This window comes from Centrocercus urophasianus, unplaced genomic scaffold (genome assembly GCF_019232065.1).
Source record: "Centrocercus urophasianus isolate 14NV4802_14NV808 unplaced genomic scaffold, USGS_Curo_1.0 seq_21, whole genome shotgun sequence".
NCBI classification, from domain to species: Eukaryota; Metazoa; Chordata; class Aves; order Galliformes; family Phasianidae; genus Centrocercus; species Centrocercus urophasianus.
In genome coordinates, this window is record NW_024884767.1 from 1,747,304 (window position 1) to 1,766,358 (window position 19,055).

At 39.7% G+C, this 19,055-nt stretch overlaps 1 protein-coding gene across 6 annotated transcripts in view; it reads left to right on the top strand.

Moving 5' to 3' along the window:
• Positions 1-2,781: 2,781 nt before the first annotated feature.
• The window catches only part of ATG10 (autophagy related 10), a 99,058-nt gene continuing 82,784 nt past the window's right edge, over positions 2,782-19,055 (top strand). For all 6 annotated transcript variants that reach the window (XM_042822949.1, XM_042822947.1, XM_042822948.1 and 3 more), the window contains exons 1-3: positions 2,782-2,988; positions 4,157-4,282; positions 9,162-9,278. In XM_042822949.1, the coding sequence (XP_042678883.1) occupies positions 4,157-4,282; positions 9,162-9,278 (243 nt within the window). In that variant the 5' untranslated portion in view covers positions 2,782-2,988. The remainder of the gene's footprint in view (positions 2,989-4,156; positions 4,283-9,161; positions 9,279-19,055) is intronic.

Below are 19,055 nucleotides of genomic sequence, written 5' to 3' on the forward strand. Positions count from 1 at the left end.
TATGATTCTTGCCTGAGAAAATGCAAAGAGACAGTAACAAAGCTAAAATTAGAAATCAGGAGCTGTAGCTTCCAAGGCAATGCATATTACGTGACATTTTTTCAATAACACAGGCATTTTCTTTTAGCAAAAATGGCATACAGAATATATTCCACAATACAAAATCTCTCTTCAGAAATCAAGGCTGGGTGACAATGTGGTGTTTGTGTACCAAATTTCCAAACACCAACATTTAAAGGAAACAGTCAATAACAACATAAATAATTAATTCATATAATGATTAAGTAATGACTATAACATCACATCTTGTAGTTTTAATGGCATCACCCATGCCATACAACTGCTTTCTCAATTAATATATGCAGTCAAAATAATAATCTGTGGAGGTATGGTAACCTGTTCAAAGCAACTGTACAATATGCACAATTATTCTCCAGAATAATTTAGTGAAACAAATCTTTTCTTCTATGTACCTAATGTTGAAAATTATGGATTTACATGGAACATTACATTTTTCAGGAAGAGCTGTGAAAATTATATTTAAACATGAATCATGGTGTATATTTGAAGAACTAGGCTGCTAACAGCCAAAAACTAGAAAACTGAATTTTTAAGAATAAAGAAAAATGGTTTACCTCAGAATATTCCAGCAAAAAGCTTTGGCCCTTCCTTGTGAAATTTCCATACCCTGTGGATTACAGGCAAATTAGGAACTGTGCAGATGAAAAATGTCACCTTACAGTCAGCCATAGCACAGCATCCTATGGATATGGAACTCTGTACTGAATAGCATGGACTTCAAACATGATGGCTCAGTTTGCTTACTCCCACAGCAGTCACAGAACTCGTTAAAACAGTAGTTTACAGATACGCTGGCAAAGTCAACATCATGTTCTACTTAAGTGTATCAAAATATTGTGAATTCTGTAATTAGTACTGTTTGGGTAGTCTAGTCACACTGGATAAGACCTTACTTCCAAAAAATGTTTGGTCTAATAGACTCATGAGCTTAAAAATAATCCTTGTAGCATTTATCTAGCAAGATAGATACATATTTAGCACATTACATGCACACTATCTGTCTAGCAAATGCTAGACAAATACTAGTTGCTTTGTGCACCTAGCAAATACTCATAACCAAGAGCAATTTAAGAGCTTCAGATTTCTGTATTGTGAGGGTGCTCAAACACTGGCACAAGGTTCCTAAAAGGCGCTGTCAGTGTTTAAGAGGCATTGGGATAATCCCCTCAGCAACATGCTTTAGCTTTCTTTTAGCCCTCATGTGGCCAGGCAGTTGAACTTGATGGTCACTGCAGGTCACTTCCAACTGTTCTGATCCACTCCAGAAAGCTATATAATCATTTTGCATGACTTTTCTCTTAAACGTTGCTTATAAGATGATGCTCAGGTGACCTGGCTACTTCAATTTCACGTTCCTCTCCTACTTGTTTTTACTAGATGAAAGTCATAACATATTGTTATATATTTATATTGCAGAGACAGAACCCAAGTCTTGAAAATTAATTAGAAACATTCAAATAAAACTGGCATTGTTGAGCTTCTGGCTGAAGCTCAGACTGAACTATATTTATCTAGTTCCAACAACTCCTCTTGTTTGGGCAGTGGGAGGAGTGGGCAGAGAGAGAAGAGCCAGAGGAAGGGAAAGCCTTCCAGGGACTTGCAACGTATTTGTGGAGAAGAGGAGGCTCTGGTAAGACCTGAGAGTGGTGCTTCAGTATTTTAAGGGGGGTTTGTAAGAAGGAAGGAGATGGAGTCTTTAGCAAGGTCTATGGTGACAGGACAAAGGGAAATGGTTTCAAACTAAAAGAGGGGAAATTTAGATGGGATATAAGAAAGAAGTTTTTACAGTAAGGGTGGAGAAGCACTGGCACACGTTGCCCAGTGAGGTGGTGGGTGCTCCATCTCTGGAGACACTCAGGGTCAGGCTGGACAGGAATCTGAACACCTGGTCAAGCTATAAGTTCCCCTGTTTGTTGCAGAGGAGTTAGACTGGATAGCCTTTAAAGATCTCTTCCAACTCAAATGATTCTATGATCCTACTGTACTTAAGTCTGTGATGCATACACAGATGCCACTTACATCACCCAAACAACAAACACCAAAGTGTGAAGGGCTGGAGGATGACATGGGCACAATGCTTCACCTCTGTCTCCTGCCAACTATGGCAATCGGGGCCTGAGGAGGGGAAGCTTCCTCCCTATAGCCAGCGTCTGAAGCACGGAAGATGGACTCAGGTTTCAGCCCTGCTTCTCAGAAAAAAAGCGAAATCACAGAATAGCTTGGGTTAGGAGGGAGCTTAAAGCCCACCAGCTCCAAGCAGGGATGGGGCACCAATCGAGCCTAGCATTTCCACCTAGCATCTAACCGAAATTTCCCCTTTTACTTTAAAGCTGTTATCCTTACACAACATCAAGGGGTACTGCGTTACAAATTTAATCCGTCGAGAAACACCACAACCCCCGCTGAGAACCGCCACCACCGCACTCCCTAAACACAACAGTCTTTTCCCACCGCGCATGCGCGTCGGCCACCGTCCATCCCCCAGCCGCCGCGCTTCCCTGGGGCGGAGCGGTGTCTGCCGCCACGAGTGCGCATGAGCAGCGCGCCGAAGGGGGCGGGGGGTGCAGTGAAGCGCGGCGCGACGCGTTCGGGCGCGGTCTCCTCTCACCCCGCGCCCGCCCCCGCCCTGGGGCCGTCCGGCATTCCGCCGCCATCGGTCTGCGGCTCGTCCCCGAGGGGAGGCGGCCCGTCCCGAGCCTGCCTTCGCTGTGCAGGCCTCCCGTCCGTTTCTGTTAGCCGCTGTGGGGCCGCGGGGTGGCTGCTGCCCGCCCGTTCGCTAAAACGCAGCGCCCTGCTTATTGCCTGTGCTGGGGCGGGCGGGCAGTGCCTCATCCGGATTGGGAAATTTGGGAACCGTGGGCACGCAGGTGGAGCCCGTTTCCAAATTTCCCGTCTCTTCGCATCCAGGTAACTTGTGCTGCTTGGGGGCTTGGGCGGCCTGCCACAGGAAATCAGGCAGTTTCAAGTGTCAGATGTTGTTCCCCAGGCGGGCAGGGTGGTGGTGTGGCTGCCACCGCAACCTGCAACGCGGCAAGCGCGGCGCGAGGCGCCTGCACTTCCAACGTGCGTGGAGGTGTTCCTGTCCTGCGTGTACGTCTGCACAGCTCGGTCCTACCTGGTGCCCGCAGCTGGATTGCAGAGGGTGTGCATGGTTCGTCCGTTCTGGCAACAGAAAGAGACTCTGGCAGGCTTGTCAGAGTGCCCCTGTTCCCTGCGAGAGCCAGGGGTAAGGGTGTGAATGCAGAGAATGTGCCCGTCTCACACTGCAGCATCCTGAAGCCATGCCTGGGCTGTCAAGTTTGTGGTGATCCAGCTGGGCTGTGCGGCAGCAGCCACCACACAGGTTAACCTTCTGCCATTTGGCTCCCTGTGGAGAAGGTGCTAGGCCTGGTGAAATAAGCCCACGAGTGAGTTCAGGCTTGTGGACACATGCTGGTCTGTAATGCTGAAGAGGCATCTGCCCTTACCGCATCTCTCTACTCCTGGTTTCCCCGGTACGAGGAAGGCCGTACTGCCCTGATTTGAGCAGAAGGTTGCCAAGATGGCTAAGGGTGTGGTGTGAGACATGGGAGGGGTGGGACTCTTCAGCACGGAAGAGGATCTTACCGGTGTGTGTATGTAAATACCAGATAGGAAGATATAAATAAGTTGGAGCCAGCGTATTCCTGGTACTGATCAGTGAAAGGCAGGAAAAAAACATGCTGATACATATATACATTTCTTGTTATTTAACCATAAAAAAAAAAAAAGTCACTTCTGTAGTAATTGAATAGTGGAACAGAGGTTGTGACATCTTCCTTGGAGACAAGCGTAACCCATCTGGAGATGATCCTGGGCAACCTTCTGTAGCTGATACAGCTTTGGGCATAAGATTTGGACTGGACAATCCCCAGAGATGCCTTCTGACCTCATCCATTTTGTGATTCTCTAAAGTGTTGCACTTGGAATAATTCTTTGTCTAATAGAAACAAAGAATTCTCCACTGCTTTGTTCTTTTGCTATTCAGCTGCTATAAATCAGTACGTGTTATTTTTAGTGTTTGTCTGTCAGTACTAACATTTAGTTTGCTCTGCAGATGTCCTGTAGCATGGCTGCTGAAGAGGTCTTTTTTTTGGAAGAAGAAAGATTCAAGCAGTACTGTGAAGAATTTGTTAAACATTCACAGCAAATAGGGGATGGCTGGGAGTGGAGAACTACCAAGGTAAAAATAATCCAAGTGATCATTTTTAGATAGCTTGTTGGCCTCTCTTAGTAGTTTGCAAATGCTAGGAGCTATAAGATCCTTCAGGATTGTTTATATTGTGTGAAATAAATGACATTTCTTCACAGCTTGTCTGTGAGCAAGAGAGCACAGAAGTAGTTCATCTAAGCATTTAGGCAAAGACATCTATTGAATACAATTAATGATCTAGAAACAACTGCTGGGCCTTACGTAGCAAAGACACAGAAAAATGTCAGTGATATCTGTTTTGATACCTTTTAAGGCATTTTCCTATCTTTACTTTCAGATTCCCAAGGATGGGGAAACAATTGTGAGGCTAGCCAATGTCTGGCTATGCTTGAAATTTGAAGAAAATATTAATTTTAAACTACTACCTAGTTCAGGCTTTCAGCCACATGAACTTATTCCTTGTCTATGAAGCTGAGAGCTTCTCTTTAATCAGAATTCTTCCTGTTCGGGTACTTATGGATTCACATCAATTCATCCCTTAATCTTGTCTGGGCTAAATAAAATAAGTTGACCCCTTTGGCTGTTTGGCATTTTTTCTGGTATTCCTGTGGAACCTCAAGCCCTTTCCAGTATAGCAGCATCCTTTCTTCTTCATCCGTGGTCAGAACTAGAGGATGGATGTTGCATCACTGTGAAGTTCAAACCTTCCTAGGTGACTTTAGCCCTTTAAACTAAAATGGCACGTAGGATTTTCCCTGTTCAGCTAATTATCCATAAATCTATGCAGATTTTGTGCCTTAGGATCTAATCCTTCAACTTGCTGTCTTTGTTCTAGATGTGTGACTGTATTTTATATTTAAAAACAATTAATTATTTGCATAGAGCATCTAAAATAATCTATTACTGGTCAGTATGCGGTCAGTCCTCATTATTTTTTGCTTCCCTGTTATCTTCAAACTTCATAAAAAATAATTACATATTGTTTCTAGGTCATTAATCAAAATTCTAAATAGCACGGGGCTAAGACTGATCCCACAGGACTCCATTAGAATCTTCTTTTATGATGATTTCCCATTTTTTTAAGTTGTGTTTGTGATGATTGGTTTTTTTCATCCTTCAGTGTCTGTCAGATTAGTTTGGGATTATATTATTTCTTTCAATTTCTGCTTTTGAAATCAGTGGTTTACATAGGGAAATATGGCATATACTTTACTTTGACTATTTTTCTTAAACAAAGGAAATAAAAAAGGAAATAGTTTCCTGCATTTATTGAATTCCATTTGAAGTCTTTGCTTGGGTTAGTCACAAGGTAACAAGTGTATAGCTATGCATGTTGTCTGGTATATACTTTTAGGGATACCTGGCTGCACTCTGGCCTTCTCCCAAGCTCTCTGGAACTTTCGCAGCGTTTAAAGATATAAAGAACGTCGGCAGTTCTTGTGTGCTGGTTAGAAAATTCCGAGTCATTCATGCTAATGTCTCACTGCTGCTTGCGGCCCGTGGCTGCATCAGTTGTATTTGATGCCTGATAACAATAGAAATGTTTTGAACACATGATTTTTATGCTTTGAGTGTTTCTAATATTTTCCATCTAGTATTAGATTCATACTGCATTAGGGTTTCTCTTTCACTTACTTTTTTTTTCTTTTGCTTGTTGGACAGCGTAGATTTTCTTGCATTCTCTTGCTGTTCTGACCAATTTTCAGTAGTGGAAGGTTTGAGATGCTTGTTGTTATCTCTGTATTTCTTCTCTTTGCTGTGCAGAATTTCTTTTTTTTTTTTTTTTTTTTTTTTTGTGTGTGTGTGTGTGGACTGGTGGTCTTTTGCTTTAATGTCTGGTTTTCCATTCTTTCAGTAATTCTGGGGAGAGAAATTTTGCTTGAACTGTTTTGAAATGTAGAAAGTACAAGAACACATGTGGTATAATTTCTATTTAAATTATTGTATTCAAGTGGAAGGGTTACCATTTGTAATCCTTTCGTCGTGGATTGAACAATTTTGATTCTTGGCCTTAAATGCATTCACTTAAAGAAGTTTTCAAAACAGTGCAAATATTAGGCAAGTTTTACAATGCACCCTTTCTTGTAGGTAGCCATTTGAAACTTCAGATTTCAGTCGAAGGCTGTATTTATGAGGGATTTATTCAACAAAGAAAGATGCCATGAGCCTCTATTGGGAATTCAATACGCAGGTCAATCTTTGAACTTTTGTGAAATATGAATCTTTTCTGGAAATAGCAAAATGAGGGGTTTGTGTTCTCATGTATATAAAAAAAAAAGTGTTTTTTTTTAATCGGCCAAGTTAATGCTTTGTGGTTTCAGAACATAGCAAAAAGCTTGCTGTTGAGATGCTCCATGTATACTATATAATCTCTGAGGGAAGCTTTTCATTATAAAGATTTCTCATTGCCTTTTTGCCTTTTTTTTAACAGTGTTTGTGATACAGGAAGTTTGAAGCACTCAGTTTTGTCAATGTAATGTGCTCAGACCCCATTCCTCATTCCATACTTGCATGAATAGACCCGCTGATGGCAATAAGACCACACAGACTTGTAGTACTGTGCTCTTAGTCTCCTGTGTTTTTGATAGAGATTAAGCTTAGATGATGAAATACTCATTGTTTTTGACAGGCTGACTCCTGTGGCATGAGCTCACGTGACCCCAGCAGAAGCTGTATTTACAGCAGAAAGTGGAATGTTCTAAACTATGTTGTTTTTATAATCCTTTTTTTTTTTCTTTCTTTCAAAAGAAAGCTATAAAAAAATAGAAAGCTAAGAGCACCTCAGTTGTAGGACCTGATGGAGTTAAAATGTGGATAGAAACAGCAGTTGTTACCAGAGATGGATAATTAGGACTTGTCTGTGACAGCTGTCCCATCATTTCATTTCCGTTTTAAGTTTATTTCATATCAGTTAGGTTAATCTGGGTAACCATATCAAAGTCTGTATCAGTTCATGTTTGTTTATGATGCTTACAAGACAGCTGTAGTAGAAAGTACTCCTTTTCCCACATTCATAAGGATCCTTGCTGCAGTATTGATTTATTTGCAGGGGCAGAAGTCTATCTGCAGGGTGCAGCAGGAAGGATGCTCCTCTTTCCAGCCACCACTTCACTGACTTCTGATGTACAGCTGTCAAGCACAGAGGTTTCTAGTTCCATGTTTCCTGCCATCTGTAGACATTTTTTATGGCATTCAAATACCATGGATCACAAAGGCTGTATAGCTTTGGCTCCTTCTTTCCCCTCACTGGAAAAACTGGTTCAAAGAGATTAAAGTTGTATCCAGATCTTCTCTGGCAAAGATCATTGTGCCTTGGGGCATTCCGCCTCTGTGGGTGGTGATAGTACTTTCTTTGCTGCTCTTAGGGCAATAAATACGAATGTAGGCAGCTTTGTTCTTACTGACACTCGCACAAAACTCCACAAGGAGAGACTTGAGAAAGTGCTGAGAATGAATGGAGTGGTTTTTATGTCATCAGGAGGTGCTTCAGTTTTTCCGTCTCTGTTGTCCTCCATATGCTTTGTTCTTCCAAGCTTAGGAGGTAATTGGTTACCAGAATTGGTTACCAGAACATCCAGCAAAGTTTGGCAGATTTGTCCTGTTGATGAAGTGAGATAATTGCTCATAGCATTTGTGCTTAAAAATTCACAGGCAAAAATACGTGTAAAGGCATTAGTATTTTATTCAAGGTGTGAAACTTAAGAACAAAGTATGCATATAGATATAATGTGCTGGAGGTGTATATATTATATATTACGTATAAATATATGTATATATTTCTGCATATATTCTATATATATTCTCTCAGTGTCACTGGGAGGAGAGAACTGATTTATCAGAATAAAATGTACATTGATTTAAAGGTCAAAATACATGAAACAAACTGTGTCAGAAATAATAGATTAACCGGAGAGTCCTATTATGGTTAAATTTGCAGCCTTGTCGAGCAATCTAATGCTACATTAATGAATTCGATAGAGAGTCTGCTTTGAATAGAATTCTTTTTCATCAGATGTTGCACATGTGCTTTCTGTATTTGTCTAAAATAAAATGTAATGAAACAGCTAATAAAACCTCAATTTATTTGTTTCCTTTGAAAAATACGTTCTTAACATGCAACTACTGTTCTTGGTGTTACATACACTCTTTCTTTCTCTCAGAGGGTATGTTTGTGATCAGTTTTTTTTTTTCTATTCTTTGAATTGAAAAAATAGTTTTTATGTATGTGTGCAGATAGTTAATAAAGAGGGAAGGCTGTTAGAGTTTCTTCTGCAACTCTGAAATGGCAAAAGGGCCTTCTACAACAGTGGGCCATGTGGTCTGGGAAGCAGAATGATAAAAAAGGAACTGGGAGAAAGTAAAGCATTGCTGTTTTCTCTCACATTTGTCCCTCAGAAGTGATCAAGAGAAGGGAACAAGATGTGACTCTACACATGCAAATTCTTAAGGTTGTTAGGTTGTTTTGTTTTGTTTTTTTTACTTTATGAAAGTTGGAATGTAAACAGATCTAAAATAAAACAAACTACGAAGAGTTTGGAAGTTTGTACTGGGATGAATGCACTGCAAGTTTTTATTGGCTATTTGTCTCTTCAAAACCTTAGCGCTCGGTCTTCTGATTCTTTAGCAGTCATCATGGACGAAGTTTTATTTTCATGTTTAGGGTCTTTGATTTCTTTTAGCACTGAGAACAGATTAAACTGCCAGTGAGAAGATTCTGAGAAGCAGCACAATCATTGGTTTCTGAAAAAAAAAAAAAACAAACCACCAAAAAAACCCCCCAAAAACAAACAAACAAACAAACAAAAGGCAAAACTCTTGGAGCTTCTGCTTATGTATTGTGCTTTATTATCTGTAAAAGTGATAGCACTTAGCATTTTGGTTACAGATTTTTTTTGTGTTCTGAATGCAGGACTTTGGTGATGGTTATCTCAGTAAAACACATTTCCAGGTGCCAAATAAAAGCATCTCACCAGATCTCAAGAAGAAAAACGAAAACCTTGAACAAATGCTGCTTACACATGTTGAAGTAAGTACCGATTTTAAACTTCTGTGTTTATAAAAGAAAACATGATTTTAAAAAAGAACGTAGCATTCAGTCATTCCAGATCTTCAGTTGTCGAAGGCTTTTAGTTGTTTTTCGTGCAGTGCTTCTTGTTAATTTGTGTTGTTAATTTGGAGGTGAAATCTGGGAGAAAATGGAAAATCTCCAGCATCATCTATCTATGTATTTTTGTGATGGAAGGGTAATGTTTTTTTGCACATTGATTTGCACTAACATTAAAAACCTTAAGGTTTTTTTATTTTTTTTTTTTTTTTAAACTGGATACTCAATTGAAGTATATTTTTCTTTGAAGATTTTTCTTTAAAGAAATAAGTATTGTGTAGAAATTTTATGCTCACTATATGTTTATTTTCTGCTGTTACTTGTTACTAATTCTTAAAAATATTGAGCAATTTTTTTTAAACTAATGATGAGAAAGAAAATAGATTATGTATTCTTGAAGGGAAATAAACTTCTTTCTTCTAGAAAATGAATTCTGCTCATTAAACAGAGAGCGAATTGTTTTAAATAATTATTTGATTGTTTGACATTGGACTTACAGATTATTCACTAATCAAGATATAAACAGTGGAAACTCACTTGTTTTGTTGTTAGCATACACAAGAAAAGAAATTTTGAATTATAATTGACTGAAAATAATGGATTTCTTGTGCTACAAGCTGTTGAATAGATTGACATAGTGTATTTTCCAGTTACCTTTTCCTGTAGCAATTCCTTTTCTTTTTCACCAGCACAACTTTTTTTTTTTTACTTTTTTCCCCACAGCAACTGTGGTTGAGGGTCTGAAATAAGTATTCTTTTGGCCTGATTTCTGAAGGAAATGCCACTTAAGCAATCATACCATCTGTTAGGTAGTTGTTTCTTGTGATTTTTTGAGCTCACTTGTGGATTTCAACTGTATTTTAAAGAAGGGTAGATCTTTCAAAGAGTTTGTTTTTTTAAGAAATTTGAAAGCTGATGTCTGGCCAGGTGAAAGATGACTTTTGCTGTCAGGTAGAGCTCTGATCCTTGTGCTCTGTTTGGCTAGTCAGTGCATGTACCAAGATAAAGGAGCACCCTGGTCTGTCAGAGTACCTTGAAGAGCAGGACTCATTCGCTTGTGTTCTACTGTTGATAACTCTTTGGATGTGCTGAAAAAGGTTGGAAAGCTTTACAACCCCATTGCAGGTACACCAGATTTGATACCAATTGGAATTATCATCGTCTTTAGAGTCATTGCCTTATCTTTGTTAAATAGGTATAAATCGATGGGCAGATTATATATGTCATCTCAAGTGCAGCTGAAGCATTTCAAGATTTTCCTTGAAATGTTAGTGTTTCTTAAAATGAAGCCAAATATCAGTGCTTCAGAGGTTGTTATTTAACTGTCTTCATAACAGTGTTTATATACTTTAGGCCTGGCTTGTAAGAAGAGATTAGCTGTTTATATTCAGAATTACTCTTTATTATTGTGGCTGTTTTAACAATGAATCAAGTTTTCTTTAGACTATATGGTAAAATGATGTGTTTTAAAGCTGTTTAGGCCTCCCTCTGGAATAGGCTCTCCAACCCACGGCTACCAGGCTGCCTGCAGCCCAGCCTGTCGGTCACTGTGGCTGCCCCTGCTCCAAGCTGTAAGGCAGCAGCTCTTTCCCCCGGGCTGGTCCTAGCACAACCATTGCTCACAAAAGCCAAACATCAGTGCACTATTATTGCTGCATCGACTGACTGCAGGGCACAGGGGGGGCAGTGCTGACTCAAGCGATGGCACATAACTGCCTGCATGCTGATACATTGGCTAAATGTAAGGCTCTGAGCAGCAAAGAATATGTGGCCATGCTTTCTGTCGTGATGAAGGGATTAGAAAATGGGTTTCAAGTGGCTGTAAAGATCATCAATTTATGTTTGTGACACCATTTTCAGTTGATATAAGTACATGACCTGCAAATATTCAAATGGAATATGTAGAGTTGCAATCAGATATTTAACTTAAAAGTCTGACCCTGTCTCTTTACCAGACTTTTATTAGTCCTCTCTTACCAGAGAGAGAGATCCTTCACAGTCACATCTTATTCATGTCGCTGCTTTGGCAGTATACACGTGTGAAAAATTGTCAAGGTTGACATACAAGAAGAGTAAAATGTTATCAAAAACCTGATGAACACCTTGAGACCTCACTAAGAATTTCAACCGCTGCCATCAAACCAAGGTGATGCATTTGTTTCACAAAAACAAGGTCAATAACTGACCAGTCTTTGTTTCTTTTTTTTAAACATGTTTTAAGAAAAATACTAACAATTAAATTTTGTTTACTTACATGTTAATGATACTGTGTATTTTATAGGGGCTGAAAGTAGTGCCTCCTGTTTTAGGTTGTTGGCCTATGACATTGGAGGTGGATATTGGTGGTATGGCAGTAGAGATTGAACCTTCCCAATGATACTCTGTTACATTTTGATGCAGTGTGACAACAAATGGCAGCAGAGGGGCAGTCTGACAGAATGGTATCTGACATGGAAGTATATGTGAAACAAAGGTGTGTTGTTGAATTCCTCCATGGGGAAAAAAAATGGCAGTGCTTGGTAGTCATTGATGCTTGCTTGAGTGTTTATGGAGACTAAACAGTGAATGTAAGCGCGGTGAGGTGGTGTTTTTCTGCAGTGGTGACTGTAACAGTGGGCCTCCTAAGCTGGTGCAGATTGTTATGAGCACAGCATGGAGGGTCTTGTTTGTTGCTGGTGAAAATTCATAGCTAATGGTAGTGACTATGATCGAAAGATATTATTTTAGTAGCTGAGAATTTGCTCTATGAAATAGTGCTATTGTGCTCTTTGTATGGTTTATTGTTTCCATGCAACTAAGTAGGAGGCATTACTTCTGGAGTAGCTTATGTATATGCTGCCCTAGGCAATTCATCTTTACTAAATGTGGCTCAGGCAAGTGAAAAAGTTGAAGTGGATCCAGAGGAGGGCCACGAAGATGATCAGAAGGCTGGGCCACCTCCCCTATGAAGACAGGCTGAGAGAAGGCTCCGAGGAGACCTTATAGCAAGGGGCCTACAGAAAAGCCAGAGAGGGACCTTTTATCTAGGCAGGTAGTGACAGCGTATGGGGCTGTGGTTTTAAATGGGAAGAGGATAGATTAGACTGGATATTAGGAAGAAATTCTTTATTGTGAGGCTGGTGAGACACTGGAACAGGTTAGGTTGTTGCCTGGTGAGGTTATGGATTCCCCCTCCCTGGAAGCATTCAAGGCCATGCTGCATGGGGCTGTGAGCAGCCTGGTCCAGAAGGAGGTGTCCCTGCCTATAGCAGGGGAGTTGGAACAACGTGATCTTCAAGGTCCCTTTCAACCCAAACCATTCTATGATTCTGTCAAACTGGTGCATATATGAAGAACATGCTTCCCACAAATGTAGACTCTGCAAGTCTTTCCTGATATCCAACCTAAACATCCCCTGGCACAACTTAAGGTCATTTCTCCCTTGTCACCAGTGAGAAGAGACCAGCCCCGCTCTTCCTGTAAGCACCTTTCAGATATTAGAAGAGAGCAATTAAGTCTCCCCCTCTCCTCCTCTTCCCCAGACTAAACAACCCCAGTTCCTTCAGTTGCTCCTCGTAGGGCATATTTTCCAAGCCCTTCACCAGCCTTGTTGCCCTTCTTTGGACCTGCTCCAGCACCTCAGTGTCCTTTCTGTACTGAGGTGCCCAAAACTGAACACATACTGAAGGTGAGGCCTCACCAATGCTGAATACAGGGGCAGGATTACTTCCCTACTGGCACTCACCACACCATTCCTGATACAAACCAGGATGCCACTGGCCTTCTTGGCCACCTGGGCACACTGCTGGCTCATATTCAGCTGGCTCATATTCAGCTGGCTGTCCATCAGTCCACCAAGGTTCCTTTCCTTTCCATCAGGCAGCTTTCCAGCCACTCCTCCCCAAGCCTGTAGGGCTGCCTGACCAAAATGCAGGACCTGACACTTGACCCTACTGAAACTCATACAGTTAACCTTGGCCCATCAATCCAGTCCATCCAGGTCCCTCTGTATTGCCTTTCTTCCCTCAGACAGGTCAGCACTCCCTCCCAACTTGGTTTCATCTGCAGACTTACTGAGGGTGAACTCAGTCCCCTTATCAAGACAGTTTATAATGATGTTAAATAGAAGTGACCCCAGTACCAAGCCCTGGGGGGGCACCACTTGTGACGGGCGACCAACTGGATTTAACAGCATTGATCACAGCTCTTTGGGCCTGGCCATCCAGCCAGTGTCTCACCCAGTGGAGTGTATGCCCATCAAACTGTGGGCAGCCAGCTTTTCCACGAGAATGTTGTGGGGGACAGTGTCAAAGGCTTTACTGAAGTCCAGGTAGACCATATCAACAGCCGTACCTTCACTCACTAAGTCTTGTCATAGAATGGGATGAAGAGTAATTCAGTGGGTATACCCTATTATAGCAAAGAATTTTGATGTTGTGTTGAAACTGCAGAGAAACAAAGTTGTTCCTGTTTTATTTGTTTTTAAATCTGTCGAGAAACAATAAAATAGAATGATAGAGTGCAAAAAATGTATAGAACAAAGCAACCTTATTAAAATAGGAAATCAGTTATCAGATAACAGATTATCAAAAATGTGTCAATCTCATAGGATCCCCAGGGAAACAGATCACGTTATTAGAGAAAGCTATTTCCACTTACTGGTTATGGACAATTGGCTTTTCAAACTTCCCATCTTATTCTTTGCCATCTAAATATTTGGGGTCTTCTAGAGAGGGAGTAAGGAGTTAATACGTATTCTAATCTTTTCTTCACAGCTGTCTGTATTACCTGGTGTGCTTGGTTCCACTTAACATAACTTGTGTTTTGATAGAGGTTGAAAAGCATCTGAAAACCAAGAAAAATAAGTCTTGGCTTTTTTTCTTTTTCTGTTTTTCTGTATCTGCAATATAGAGCTTGTAACTTGAATCTCTGTTTCAGCCTGAGGCAGTGAAAAGTGATTATTGTCTATAAATCAAACTGTTTTGAGAGAGGATGCACCTATTTTTCTTCATTGATGTTCAGGGAAGCTAGATGGTTAACTCCAATGTGTTAATCTGCATTTCGTAGCATGTATCTTGTACAATGAAGCCTGGATGTACACTCATTACAGGCCGTAGACATTTTTGCTATTGACTTCACTGAGGCTGAGATTTTGCTTTGACAGTAAAGCTTATACAAATTTCAGAACAGAATATAGCAGGAGCTGAGGATAGGTTTGGGGATCTTTGTGCTGAACTGCAGCAATGTGGCATTGTTATCTAATAGAAAGCAGGTTTTCCATTTTCTTAAACTTGAAGGTTCTATCATGCACATAATACTTAATTGATGATAACTTCAACTCACCAGCAAGCCTGTGGAGTTCAAATTGTCTCCTAGCACATGTCAGTGAGCCTTTAGCATCTACAGGACTCAGACATGCTCTTGCTAATTCCTTAGCTGTCCTAGGCAATAGAGGAGTTAGCTCATGAACTCATATGAGGACTGCATATGATGTTAGCTGCCCTGCTTTTAATTAGGTGCATTGTAAGAGTCACGAGTTGCTTTCTGTTCATTATATTTAAATGACATTTAGCATAAGCTTAGTTTAAGGTAAATGGAAGAATTTATGTCTGCGTAGATGCACTGACATTTTAAAGGCAGGTTGTTTGCAGACAGGTAAGTTCAAATGCTATACTTAGAGCAATTTCAGAAAGTTTCTGTGTGCTTGTTGGTAACTGAGTTGTCCAGCTGTTTAGCTAACCAAGTGCCTGAGTGCCATGTTTCATGCAGACGCCATCTCTTTCCATTTGCTGCCTTACTATACAAGGATAGGAGTGTTTCCATGAAAAACTATTCTCTGATTTCTGTGGATTTAGTTTAATCAGAATGTTTAATAAGAAAAAGGACTTTAGTTGCTTTTCTTGAAGAATTACATCCTACACAGTGTCTGCATCTGGTGGCATACTTATTTAGATTGGTAAACAGGAACTACTAATGACATCGTGACTAAACATATACAGATTTTTGACCAACCTTGTGAAGGATGGTCACAACTAACTACTGGGATGGGATTCTGTCCCTGGGATATGAGCTGAAGAGATCATAAATCTGGGCTGAAAATTATGTGAAATATGAAACATGGAAGCAGTACAAACACATCATGCCATCTGAAAGTTGCAAGGTGCAATTTTGATCTGGTTTGGTTTTTATTCTGTTTTTGTTCTCTCCTCACTTTCTGCCAGGTAAGGGTCGTCTATGCTTTTCTGTAGACAGCATAAATCTTGTGTAATCACTGTACTGTATTGGGCTAATTCAACAACAGTATTCAGTTTATGTTCTGTCTTGATCCAGATCAATGTCCAAATTTGCCCTGCCAGGAGGTCTGTCAGGATCTGTATCAATGAACGTGGAATCATGTAGTCTTTTGTATAATTTAATTTAAATAGAGAAATGTACGTTTTAAATATTTCTATGTTGACAGTCTAATAGTGACCAAGTTTATAGCTGAGATTCATGTAACTTGTGCATCTCAAGCTCTTCACTGAGATGAGGTGCAATGATAACCAGCTGTGCAGGAGAAGAAATAATTATGATGAACTTAACCTGGGCTTGATTTTTGAGAGGTACTGTGACATTGGTATCTTGACTGAGGCCATACCTTCTGTTTTGAATTTGGACTCTTACCCTTTTTTTTTTTTTTTTTTTTCTTTCTTTTCCCCTCAGTAGGTTGAAACTAGTTAAAAGCTGTGGAGTTGTATGTCACTTATGTTATTATGAGCCTGGGTAAGTCTGAATTTCACTGAAACATTGGCTATGACTGTGGGCATTGGTATTTGCCATCAACTTCATTCAGCTCCAGCTTTTGTTAAGCCATACATAGACACCTCTCAAGCAAGGACAGAACAATTACTACCATATATTATTACATGAATTGTTGACAATGTGAACAGTCCGGTACAAAAACTCAGAATCAGGATAGTCCACATGCCTCAAAGAGCTTATATTCTGAAAGAGTGAAATAGGAAAATCTGGATTCACTTTATGCATTCTTTTTTGTTTATTATTCAAATAGCTCAAGGGAAGCAATAACTTGGAGTCATAATTCTCTGTGTGTGGTTTGTCTGTTCTTCTGGGTATTGCAGAAATAGTGAGTCAGCCTGGAACTGTTTCTGAAGTTACAGCCATTGCTACTTTATGTAGGAGTAGGCAGGTTGGGAATGTTGAAGGTCTCTTAATACCTGATGTTGCCTTTGGAAAATGAGAACTGAGCTTCACAAACATGTTGATTAAGTTATATACTTATTTTTACATCAACTTTACCTTTGCTGGCAGATGTTCAATAGTGTAAGTGAAGATTTGCCTGATAGAGGATGTGGTAATGAGTCTGACATCTTTCTTGTACTTCGTGATTGTGTGTGATTTGCTGTTCAGCTGTGGTGTTCAGTTTATTACAACTAGAAAATTATAAGTCTTAGCAATTATTAATCTTTTTTTTTTCTCCAAACATATCCAGTATTTTTAGAATTAAGAACAACTCCTTTTGTGTGCAAAAGTAAATAAGATGAACTCAGTGTAAACATAGGCATAACCACAGTATTTGTTGGATGGTTAAAAAATGTAAAGTGAAAACCCAGGAAAAGTACTTAAGGAGAAAAATGTAAATACATTTAATGAAATCCAGCACTCACTGAAGAAAATAATGTCTGTAGCAGAGGAAGAAAATCAAGTATTATATACTCACATAAAATATCAGTTTATAATGAATGACCACAGCTTAAGAACAGTGCAGCTGCCTCAGAAACAGGTGAGTTTACCGATAGTCTTTTCCACAATTTCCCTCTTGCTCTGGGGAGGGAGCAAATCATGGTGTATATACTCAACCCAAAGTATGTTTTTTTGAAAACCTAATGGAAGAAGGTTTGATAACCTTGGTAGGAAGGAAAAATTCTAGTTTTGGTTCAACCCAGGCTTACTCAGACTGCTTTCAGTATGCAGGGTTCCTATTTATATTCCTTTAGATCTCTATGGAACCTGCTCTTCCTTTGGTGTTGTTGCCCAGAGTGCTGGTAGGCAGCCTTAATTTTTCCACAGTACATGACTGTGACCCATAATTTTGTATTAGCTAGTCCAGTGATTGGTTCTGTCACCCAAATTCTCTTAATGCTTCATTGTCTAGCATGTGTACAACAAACCTTCAAAAATGCTAGGTCACAAACAGAAAACCCAAACTGTTCATGGAAACCTACTAATAAATAAATCGAGAAACCATTTATTTTACGTAGATCTATAGTGAACTGCAAAATGCAGCAGAGATCCTTATGATTGTGTTTAACAATATATTAATCTGAAAATGGAATTGTTTTTTATTAAACCAGAAGAAAAAAAAGTGGGGTGTGGATTTTATTAACTGTGTTTTAGATGAAAAAGTTTGGCAATAGAATAACAATGTTTAGAAATATCAAGTCTGGAAGAAACTTCAATATCAAGATTACTCCCCTTCCTTGAACTGGAGAAACCTCAATAAAGAAGGAAGGCTGTGGTGACAGAAGTCATTTGCCCCAGGACGTATCCTGCCTGAGGATTTCCTTATTGGTGGGATGTCTCAGTCTTCATGGAAATCATCTATGTTCTTCTTTTACTGAGTTCTAGTGGTTGTGGGAATTTTTCTCTCCCCTCAGCCCCCATGCCTTTGCAGATCACTTTCAGCATGTCACTTTGATATTCAGGTAGATCTTTTTAAGAGTAATTAGTCTTAGTTTTCAAGAGCGTTGATGTCATGCTGTTGACTTGGCTATCATTGTGCATGATGAGACAGTAATTTTTATCTTAAATGTTCTTTAATTGCAGTTCTGGTTTATCCGATAGAATATGCGCAAGTTTGTACAAACCTTAAAAGTGATACAAATACAAACTAATTATGAAGCTTTTGGGAGAGCTGAAGAAGCACATTGTGTGACCTCCAACAATAATTTCTTTTTCGTTTAGAGGCTAAAGTGGTTTCAACATTTTATGTTATGTTATTTTATTTTATCTTAGTATTTGGAGTTGACAATATTAGTGAATAAATTTTGGACCAAACACTGAAAAAAAATCTCTAATTCAGCTTTGGTAAGTGAATGTGACAGCTTTCTTAGAGTTACAGTAGTTGAAGACATGCTATAATCCCTGCAGAATCTCTTGCTTTTGCAGTAAGTAAATGAAGCATGCATTGAGACTAGTTACTGATTATGGTTTTCCCAGAGCCTAGACTTTGGCAGTCTAGTAATGCAACTGATGACATTTTTTATAAGCTCCTTCGTTGGGCGCAGTGATAGTGTGTGATAGGTATTAAAAAGAAGTATTGTCATTTTGCTGACTTTGGTGCGTTGCTTGATGACTTCTAAAAAGTGGTTCTGAGAAGTTTATGTGGTTGGTTTTTTCAAATCTAGAAAAGAAAGCTCTAGACCAAGGTCTTTAAACTTAAGAAATGCAGCTTTGGCTCAGTAGGAGAAATTCCATTGATAACACTTCTGTGGCATTCGTTTTCTGAATGTTTCTATTCTTGGGGATGATAGAAATGGAAATATTGGAGGAATGTATCATTGACTTTCTATGATATTTTATTTTGTATGAGCAGGTAGATACCAGACACCCATCTAAGCCTTCAGAACTGTTCAGTAGTTGCAAGAGACTGGACAACACACAGTTTTTACTCAGTACAGCTCATTAATAGGAACAGATTTGTGGTTAAAAGTTCAGTAG